Consider the following 10767-nt stretch of genomic DNA (forward strand, 5'->3'; position numbering starts at 1 on the left):
ATAGTTAATTTATTAGCAATTTCGCCTTACCAAAAATTATTAAAAAAAGATTAATTACCACCGAAAGTGGGCCCCGGAATTCATGTGGTTTGAATATGCCTCCGTTGATACCGGCATACGATGCCGTTTCACTCCCCAACTCCATCTCTCACGTGGCCACGTGCTCATCTCCCAGGCTTTTTCAAATTAAAGAAAGGGCATAATAGTCCTTTCACTCTTTCTCCTCTCCGGGAAGGTCCGAACCAATTATAACGTTCACGCTCATCTTCACCGCGCTTCAGTTCACTGTGTGTGTGAGTGTGTGTGTATATATACATACATATATATATATATAGAGAGAGAGAGAGAGAAAGAGGGAGGGAGAAGGAGAGACTGATGCTATACGAAGCGTAGGAGCACTTCAGCTTGCGATATTTCCAGTTAGTTTGTTGGAATAAGGCTAGCGCGTGGGGTGGGGTGGGGTGGGGTGGGGAAGGGTTAAGAGTTTCGACGAATTTTGCTGTTGCATTAAGTAATCGGTAATTTTCTTCGTCTTTTCGTATTTGTCTTCTTTTTTCTGCGTTGATTAGTATAGTATCCACTTTATTCGACGCGTAAAGTGACAATTCAAGTGTCGTTGCACTTCTTCAAGTTCACGCTTCAATCACTCATTTCTAAGAATTTTATTGAGCTTTCTTCAGCTCGATTTTTGGGGATAGGAGTGATTTTAGCTGGATCCGTACATTTGTTTCTAAAATGTGATTGAATTTAATGCTTGCAGTTGCAGTGGTTTGTGAGTAAATTCGGCACGTTATTTTTGTTAAAAACTTTTTCATCTACAGTTACTTTGGAGTTATGATTCATGATATCGTGATCAAATCTATAGATGCAGTTTTTTTTCATGTATTATCTAGGTGGATTCTACCCTTATATGGAGCTGTTCGGGTTTTTGATGAGATTTTTTAATCCAATTATTTGTTGTTGGAATTGCAGAAGAAGGAGCTTCCACACAATTGCAAAGGTCTAGTTTAAATCGGGTAAATAGGAAGTACTATCGTGTTCTTCAGGTGAATCATCTATCGATCTCTCTGTAAACGCATGAAATTGTGTTAGTAGTATTTTTTTTATGTATGTATATACATATGTGTGGGTGGTGGGGGTAGGGGTCCACTATTCATGTTTTCACCGGTCTTTTGTTTCAAAGTTATTCTGACAAGCACATCTAGTATAATCATTTCTTGGAGTTGAAGCATAGTTGATGTCCCCATTAAGCAACGCTATCTAATCTTAAGTTCTTTTCTGGCTTTGAAAAAAATGGAATTTTAGATTTCTGTTGGAAGAAAAGGTTGGAAGACAAACATTAAGCAAGGTGGTTAATTACAACTAACGCATGAATGATTTGATTTTGGTTTAATCAATATTATATTAGTTGCTGAAACCTTTCTAAATTTGCTTTCCTTCTTGTAGACAAACAATGTTGGACTACTCATCTGGTATTTTATTTCTATAGGGAGTGCGACTGACAGTGCTGTCTGATTACAGTATATTGCCATGTTTGGTTGTAAGGATGGTGCAAGAAGCAAGATCGTGCTGATTTCTTCCCCATTTGGATTTCTGGTGGAGTTATCACCATGCGTATTTAGTCCTTAATACAACAAAGGGTGGATTTGAGGAGATTAGTGTAGTAAATGGGAGCTATGGGAGGCGACGACTTGATTGATTGGGAGAAGATGCAAGAGCTGGGAAATGGAACAGAAGAGAAGATTTTGGTTTTGGTGAGATTAAGGCCATTGAATGAGAAGGAGATTGCTCAGAATGACGTTGCTGATTGGGAATGCATCAACTCGACCACCATTTTGTACCGGAACAGCCTCCAGGAGAGGTCAGGACTCCCGACAGCTTATTCATTTGGTAAGTCTTACATGCTAGTTTTCTAGTTGAGGAGGAGAGTTTTGGCCAGTGAGTATAATGTTGACCCATAATTTTTCCCTGCTAATCTTAAGGCATATACATGACACTCGCTTCCCCTGTTTTATTAAAGCTGTTCATGTTTGTGTGTGCAGACAGAGTATTTAGGGGTGACTGCAAAACAAGAGAAGTTTATGATGAAGAGATAAAGGATATTGCACTCTCTGTTGTTGGTGGCATCAACTGTAAGAATTTGCTTGAAACTTAATTGAATGATACTTCCCAGTTTTTGATCTACTTATTAAGCGACAAGTGGCATCTCAACTAATTCATAAAATATTAAAATGTACTGGCATTTCTCTACTGCAATGGTATGGAACTCTTGGATTCCTTAGTTAGATTGCGGTTAGGGGTGGCAAAATGGGTGACGGGTAACGGGTAATTCCCATTTCGACCCGATACCCGCCGGGTATTGGGTACCCGCTACCTGGCGATAACGGGAAACAGGGCGGGATAGGGTAGTATGTTTTAGAGTTTTGCGGGTAGCGGGTAGGAAACTGGGCGGGATCGGGTAGTATGTTTTAGAGTTTTGTGGGTAGCGGGAATACCCGCAACCCGCACGGGTATACCCGTTAGTCCCGATAATACCAATATTATTAGTATTAGCTATATACAATCTTTTAATACTTTATGGAATCTAAGTGTTTTAAGAGATCTTTTGAAACATTTTTATATTCCAACGAATATTTAGTTGAAAACTCACCGGAACTAGCTATAGAGTTTCCTCTCACTTTTATTCCTAATCTATTCAAACTTACCATCAAAATTAATACAGTAAATTAATTAGGAAACATTGTCGGCTATTAGGGTTTTCAAATTTTCTATTTTAGTTAATTAGTAGTAACAAATATTTTATGTCCCATAAATTTATTTTCTTATAAATTAATTTTTGGGTCGGGTACGGGATACTCGACACGGGTATCGGGTAATCCCGATATGTTGCGGGGCGGGTATTGGGACAACAAATTTGGCTGAAATCGGGTACGGGTACCCGCGGATAACCCGTTTCACCACCCCTAATTGCGGTACAGCCTGCTTCTCACATGCAATTTTTTTGCTGCTCCTGGAGCTAGTCTTTTTGTCAGGTGGAACTAACGCAATTTGCATAATGTATCAGCTACTATTTTTGCATATGGTCAAACAAGCAGTGGAAAGACCTACACTATGAATGGTATTACTGAGTATACAGTTGCTGATATTTATGAATATATGAAAATGGTAATTTGATTCTAACTTAGTCCTCAATATTGTCATGTATTTGTATTCTTTTTCTACACCAAGAAAATCTTTATTCCTTCAACATGTGGAACGTATTTATTTCTTGGAAGTAATCTTTTCTCCTCACTTTTTCTCCCTCAGCATGATGAAAGAGCATTTGCTTTGAAGTTTTCTGCAATGGAGATCTATAATGAAGTTGTTAGAGACCTCCTTAGCTCAGATAATAATCAACTGCGGCTACTTGATGATCCAGAAGTGAGTTTTGAGTTTAATAGTTTCCTCTGATTAGTGCTTCGGTGTAGCTTTGTTTATTTCTCCTATTTGTGTAGAAAGGAATGATTATAGAGAAACTCACAGAAGAAACTTTGAGGGACTGGAATCACCTCAAGGAGTTGTTGTCCATTTGTGAAGGTTGGGATATTTTCCTTTTGAATATGAGGTCTCTAATTCCACCATTGGGTAACTAAAAATTCAACATTATAAGTCACAACCATGTTTCTTACGCATCTCTTTCAACTTCATAGCTCAAAGACAAATTGGGGAGACCTCATTGAATGAGAAAAGCTCAAGGTCCCATCAAATCCTTAGATTGGTTAGCTCCCTTCTCATTCATTCTTCATTATTTGGTATAACATCTCATATGAATTTCTTAGTTTTTTTTACTTTAACCAATTAAAGTCTAATGGATGCCTCTTTTTAATTTGACCACTCCAGACGATTGAAAGTTCTGCTCGTGAATTTATTGGGAAGAGCAACTCAACCACCCTTGCTGCTAGTGTGGTGGAGCTGAATTGAATTTTTTGGCTGAATTTCCTGTCAATATGTGCTTCTCAATCCATCCAATGGGGTGTATATACAGAAAAAACTGACAAGTCGTTTCATATTTCCCTGCAGAATTTTGTTGATCTAGCAGGAAGCGAGCGGGCATCTCAAGCACAATCAGTAGGGCAAAGACTCAAAGAGGGCTGCCATATAAACCGTAGTTTATTAACTCTGGGGACAGTCATTCGCAAACTCAGGTTGATTGATCCTAAAACCTTTCATTTTCCCTTGTTATATGCTAGCTACCCTGTAGTTGATAGTTGAAAGTACTAAGTCTCAACCATATTTCATGACATTGAGAGGCCTTATGTTTTGCCTTGAGACACTTCATATGATATCTATAATTGTCGATGTTTCTCTCTTCAGTTATTTTACAACCTAAATTTGTTGCAGCAAAGGAAGGCATGGGCATGTCAATTACAGAGACTCGAAGCTTACTCGCATACTGCAGCCTGCCTTAGGAGGCAATGCAAGAACCGCAATCATATGCACCTTAAACCCTTCTAGAAGCCATGTTGAGCAATCAAGAAACACACTTCTATTTGCAAGCTGTGCAAAGGAAGTATCTACGAATGCTAAGGTCAATGTTGTGATGTCTGACAAGGCATTAGTAAAACATCTGCAGAAAGAGGTTGCCAGGTTGGAAAGCGAGTTAAAAGCTCCAGGATCAACATGTGACCATGGACCATTGTTGAGAAAGAAAGACATGCACATTGAAAAGGTTCTGATTATCTTTTTTACGAACTACAGTACTTTATGCACAATTTAATTATTCGTGCAGTTTGTATACTCACCGTTCAGATTTTCGTAAATTGTATCCAGAACTTGGTTAATCCATTTATTTGGGCTGGTCAGTCTGTTGAAAATTTTAGTACCCATGTACCTAATAGGTTAGCTTCTTTTCTCAAATTGGCCTATTGGGTAACCTATAAATTGTTTTGACTGAACTAATTTTATAATGTAACAAATTTACATAAATTTTTACTCGTAATGCATACAACATCCCTAACGTTGCTAGTTCTATGTTATGCTGCTTTAATTGACAAATAACTGCATGCTTGATGTTCTGCCTTGATATCTGCAGTTGGAGAAAGAGATAAGGGAGCTGAAGAAGCAACGAGATCTTGCTCATTCTCGGATTGATGATCTACTAAGAGCCATTGAAAGTGAAAAAAGTTCTTCAAAAGCCAACAGTATTCAGTCTGTTAATGGAGTGGTTAAGCGCAATGGATCTTTGGATATTCTGCGCTCACAAAGCAGCCAGGTTTCTTATTCATCTGATGATGCATCTGATCCAAGCCAAATAACGGAAGAACCTATGTTGGCAACCGCAGAAGATTTTGATGAAGTCTCTACAGACATTCGCTGTATAGAGGTAGATGAATCTGCCAAAGATGGAACCTGCACTTCTTCTCGCCATTCAACAAGTGAGAGTGAAGAAAGCACGCCATTATCATCTGAACCACAGTTGTCGCCAGTTTCATCAGCACCACTTAGTGGCACGGATAACATTTACTCTCATGTTGCATTGGAGCAAAACATTCAAGGTTCATTGTTTAACCCTCACTCTGATGAAACATCTCCGAGCGCCTCAACTAGTACGACTGCTTCAGGAGGCTTACTACTGACAAGAAGCCGAAGTTGCCGAGCTAATATGATTACTGCACCACTTGACATGGGGAGTGATGAACAAAATGATAGCACACCTCCAACTATGTTGGAAAAGGACTTCACTGGAAGACCGGAAGGTGCCTTTCAGAGGAAGCAATGGAAACTTCCTCCTGTAATTTACGGCACTAATAGTGCCAGACTGACAGGAAACGTTTCTCAATCTACGGACTATAGTTCCTTCATAGATGATACTAAGAATGGAGACGGGGATGAGGATATACCGACTCTTGGCTCTTTTGTCGCAGGACTCAGGGAAATGGCAAAGCTTCAATACGAAAATCAAACTACAGATCAGGTTAGACTCATCCTATCATCATACTTGCTTTCCTTCATCCCTGTTTTAGAGGTGTTTGTTAAGGAGAGTCCTAACGAGAATCTATTTTTCTCCTCTCAGGTCCAACTGAAAGATGCAACAGATGGAAATAATACACGAGATGTTGCTTTGGATCCAATGAATGATTGGGCCATAAAGTTTGAGATGTTGCAGAAGTCGATAATCGAACTTTGGCAAGCTTGCAATGTATCACTGATACACAGGACATACTTCATCCTCCTTATTAAGGAAGATATGACAGATTCCATTTATATGGAGGTCGAGCATCGGAGATTATCCTTTCTCAAGGAAACATTCTCTAGGGGTAATTTTGCTGTTCAAGATGGCCGCACTCTTACACTGGCATCGAGGTATTTTTCTCGACTATCAACACTGTTGTACGAAAAGTAAAAAACCAACCTGAGCTTTCAAAATGCATATTTTGCAAATTTGTTGTTTATGTGTGGTTTCTTGGACCAAACAGCAAGAAAGCTCTTCGCCGCGAGAGGGAGATACTGAGCAGGCGTATGTCTAAAGCATTCACAGAAGATGAAAGAAACAGAATCTACGAGGAATGGGGTATCGACATCAACTCAAAACGAAGAAGGATGCGACTCGTCCAGCTTCTATGGAGAGACACCGAAGACATGAATCACATTAGGAAGAGCGGTGAAGTTGTTGCTAAGCTCATCGGCTTCTCCGTGCATGGGCAAGGCATGAAGGAGATGCTCGGCCTCAGCTTCATGCCGCCTCAGCGGATGATGAGCCGACGTTCCCTTAGGTGGATAAACAGTTGATGAGGATGCCTTGTTGTTACTATGTTTATAGATTAAAACTAAAAAAAATTATAGGTTTCGTGATTTGTGATGACTTTTTGGTTTGAGCTGCTGCTTGTTTTTTTAAAAGTGTGGAGAAGGAAGTGTTCAAAATGATTTGATTTTTGTGTGTAATGTAACTATTATACTGGTGTTCTAGATAGTGTAAAAGATTCTATAACATACTACTCCACTTTCATTTCTTTGAAGAAAATTTGAAAACCGAACTCTGTATTTTTGTACTCCCTATCACTTAGCTAGTCGCAATTCGTATGTTATTTTTGTTTGGATCATTAACTAACTATAGAACCAACGCTCACGTGCGGACACGGTATGTGCGTCAAACCCGACTCGAATCTAGGTTCGACACGACTCGAGGAAGTGACGCGTCAAACCCGACTCGAATCTAGGTTCGACACGACTCGAGGAAGTGAGAGGAGGCTGGTGTAATGGAAGTATGGAACAACTGAGTGAAAAGTGAGTCCCATTTATCAGAAATGGAATGAGACGTTTTATTGTGAACACCCAAAAAGCAAAAACTTTTTATTGTGGATGTGGTATAGTAGAGCGAGTGATGAAATGTTTGTACAAGTATTACTTAGCATAAATAAAAAGACACATGTTTGTACCACTAAGCATAAACAAAAAGAAACGTTTTATTGTGGATACATAAAATAATAAAATAAGTTTCGTAAGACATTTAACCATGGATTTAATATTTGTATAGCAGAACAAGTAGAATGTTTCATAGCATCTAAGCAGTTAGTACCATGAGAATATGCATTCTTTTTTTGGTTCATACCATAAATATGTTATTTTTAATTTTAAAAATTATTTTCTCCTTATATGAGATTCATTCTCCAATAACAATAGTTTAAATATTTTCTCTTTCAATTTCTCTAAATGGGGAGAATTTATAAACGGAGAACTAACGACGTCGTTTGCCGCAACATAAATTTCAAATGAAATAGACACACTGGTGAACAGAGAGAAGGGAGAAATGAGTTTGGCTACGGCGTCGTATGCAGCTCGTCGAGCAGTGCAGAAGGAGAGGGTTCGGATTCTCTATAGAAGAGCACTGAAGGATACTCTTAATTGGGCCGTTCATCGCCACCTCTTCTACAACGATGTACTTTTCTCTCTAGGGTTCATGCGCCTTGATTCCATCCAGTAGTTTTACTACTATACGTTTAAGAGCTCAAATGTATTGGATTATCTTTTTATTTTGATGATTTCTCATTTCTTATTTTCATTTTCATTCCAAGGCTGATGCTCTCAGAGAGAAGTTTGAGGCAAACAGACAAGTGGTTCGTTATTTCTCTGATCTTAATTTTTCATTTTAGTTTTTTGACTTAATTATTCATTGGAAGGTGAACGTTTAGATGATTGTTATTTGAATTCGGTTTGAACTCATTGTTCTGATTAGTTATGGGTAGAAAATAGGCTTGGCGAAAATGAGGGATTTGATCGATAAAAAGATTTTGTAGAATTTGCAATTTAGGTATACGCCTAATTCTATTTAGAGCTGATTTCTAGCTGTAGGTTCACGAATGATTTACGATTCCCTCGTTAAGATAAAATCTGTTTCTTTGGTAAATGATGAGATAGGATTAGTCATTGTGTGATTGGATGAATGGATGATCACTATATGTTTCTAGCTATATGGCCTGAATAAATGTACATCGAATCGAATGTGATCGTGTGATCATGCCTAATAACTATTGCGTTGCCAAAGAAATGTATCCACTCTATTGATGCATTTCTGTTTTTCTATGTAATGCTGTGGCCTTACACACGATCACGCGATTCACGCCTAATATCTCCTGTGTTTCCAGAGAAATGTATCCACTGTATTGATGTGTTTCTGTTTTTCTATATAATACTGTGGCCTTTTCAGGAGGATATTGAACTCATTGATAGAATGATAGCTGATGGTGAAGCAAGCCACAACAAGTGGCGGCACCCCGATCCCTACATCGGTAATATGTTGGTTTAATGTTTAGATCGTATGATTAGCTATAACGCGAATGATTGCATTTCTAGGACTATAATTTATGGTCGAGTGTCTAGCTATTCATGTGTGAATACATTCTCCTATTCTCGAAATGCAAAGGGGTTATGGTGAACATGTCTATTATGAATTTTTACTGTACATAGGGAAGAGTGAGTAGTGCACGGCTTTAATCGCTTGCACAGATGCACGTATGTTTTTAGGTAGAATAATTTGCTTCACAGTGAGGGTGGGAACCAAGTAAAGTTATGCTCTCGTCAACAAGAGAGAGCTAACATATTCTGAATTCATGTTCTTGGATAGGTTTTAACAAAATTTCCATCCTACAGACCTCAAATTTGCTCTAGAATTCTTGTATGACATGAGAAATTGGTATTCTGCATTTCTTGCTTTCTTTTCTTTGTTTCTTTTCTATTTCAAAATTGAATTAGTTGGAGGTGTCATTTGTTATTGAGAAATATATGATTCTGGTCAAATTGATTTAACATGTCAACGCTAGTTTGGACATACTATTTGAGGGCTGACAATCATTCTATGTGAACAGTTCCATGGGCGCCCGGCGGCTCTAAGTTTTGCCGAAACCCAACACCACCTCCTGGGGTAATTTATCAAAGACTTGCTGCTTCTTGTGCTTTCTATAGCTGGTTGTAGATCTGATTTTCCTTTCTGCCCTTTTTATTGCATGTTTCGGCTTAGTACCTTCTATAGCTGGTAATTTATATTTCTGATGAATAAGTCTATATCATTTTGGTTCTATGAAGTCCATTGTCCATCATATTATAGGGGTGGATGTGTTTGACTGTTCAGCTTAGTTGTGTGATTGGTATGAGGAGAGAGAGATAGGTGGTGGGGTGGGATTTATTTCCCTATGTCAAGTTAATTATTTCGTATTTCTTTTCTGGACGACCCAAGTATATGAGTCATTTCCTCTTTTGGCAAAAATCAACCCGTTTAATCTCTTTTTCTTTATTTCCTCTTCACTCATCTATTTTATTCTCTCTTCTTTTAACTCACTGAATACCACTTTCTTAAATTCCGTGCCAAAAGAAACGTCTCGATTAAATTAGAACGGATGGAGTATATATTTCTAGAAGTAGCCTTTGTATATTGAACAAGTGAAACCTTTCATTTGCTTGGTCTGAAGCACTATAGTTTGAAATTGTTTGCTGTCCTCTTCTAAATGTATTTAAAGAACTGTCGTTTTGTGTTTACAACGCCACATTGCTTTATATCATCTTGTTAAGTACTCCTATGGAGTATTATCCGATAGCTCCCACAGCTTACTCTTTCTTGCTGCTGCAGATTGAGATAATACATAACTATGGTCGCGAAGAAAATGAATGAAGTACAATTTATCAACATGGGAATACCTAGAGGTTGGTGACTATATTTCAGCTACTAATCTGCCAAGAAAAATGCCTACGAATTTTCTCTATCGCGGCTGCTACTTTTTTCTCTTTTGTTATAGCAGTAACTGATGAGAATCGTCGGAATGCAGATTGCTAATATGGTACTGCAATGCAGGGAGATTGATTTTGTTTAAGCTGGGTTGATGTATCGAGTGGCTGCTGACTGATAAAGATGAGTTATTACAATGAAACTCTTGATGGAAATATTCATATTCTGTTATCGTTTTTGCTTTCTGTATCCAATAATGCAGCAGACTATTGAAGAAACATTTGTATAATATTTTATTCTACCTATCTAAATAAGACCAAATTCTGTCTTATTTATCACTAATGTTTTATCGAATATCTCAAGTTTTAGTAATTGTACCAATTCTACCTTAACCTTTTCAGCTTATAAATTTTATTTCAATCTTTAATTGTCAGTTTTACGAATCGTTCATATACAATTATTTCTAAAACTAAAAATGAAAGTGAAATATTAATATTCTCATATAGGAGTACTATAATTTATTTTTTGAAGCAAAATAATACACAACTCAACCGTGGTAATAAAATTTTGAA

General features: G+C 37.9%; 2 protein-coding genes across 10 annotated transcripts; both read left to right on the forward strand.

The window, feature by feature from the left end:
• Positions 1 to 401: 401 nt before the first annotated feature.
• Positions 402 to 6967, forward strand: LOC121747768 (kinesin-like protein KIN-7F). 8 transcript variants are annotated; one of them, XM_042141872.1, is made up of 14 exons: positions 402 to 518; positions 973 to 1046; positions 1490 to 1890; positions 2043 to 2132; positions 3065 to 3165; positions 3307 to 3420; positions 3495 to 3576; positions 3690 to 3757; positions 3880 to 3945; positions 4060 to 4184; positions 4381 to 4708; positions 5072 to 5953; positions 6053 to 6342; positions 6456 to 6967. In XM_042141872.1, exons 3-14 carry the CDS (start codon positions 1668 to 1670, stop codon positions 6766 to 6768), a joined length of 2682 nt encoding a protein of 893 aa, XP_041997806.1. In that variant the 5' UTR covers positions 402 to 518; positions 973 to 1046; positions 1490 to 1667; the 3' UTR covers positions 6769 to 6967. The 8 variants fall into 8 exon arrangements, with proteins under 8 accessions (XP_041997806.1, XP_041997803.1, XP_041997811.1 ...); XM_042141869.1 differs by having other exon boundaries at positions 1522 to 1890; XM_042141877.1 differs by having other exon boundaries at positions 1546 to 1890.
• Positions 6968 to 7733: 766 nt separating this feature from the next.
• LOC121748848 (NADH dehydrogenase [ubiquinone] 1 beta subcomplex subunit 9-like) lies at positions 7734 to 10533 on the forward strand. Of its 2 annotated transcripts, none has more exons than XM_042143390.1 (6): positions 7734 to 7915; positions 8052 to 8093; positions 8684 to 8765; positions 9342 to 9397; positions 10100 to 10173; positions 10296 to 10533. In XM_042143390.1, the coding sequence occupies exons 1-5, from the start codon at positions 7787 to 7789 to the stop codon at positions 10139 to 10141; spliced, it is 351 nt and encodes a 116-aa protein (XP_041999324.1). In that variant the 5' UTR covers positions 7734 to 7786; the 3' UTR covers positions 10142 to 10173; positions 10296 to 10533. The 2 variants fall into 2 exon arrangements, with proteins under 2 accessions (XP_041999324.1, XP_041999325.1); XM_042143391.1 differs by having other exon boundaries at positions 10322 to 10533.
• Positions 10534 to 10767: the final 234 nt, after the last annotated feature.

Source organism: Salvia splendens, chromosome 9 (genome assembly GCF_004379255.2).
Source record: "Salvia splendens isolate huo1 chromosome 9, SspV2, whole genome shotgun sequence".
Lineage (NCBI taxonomy): Eukaryota > Viridiplantae > Streptophyta > Magnoliopsida > Lamiales > Lamiaceae > Salvia > Salvia splendens.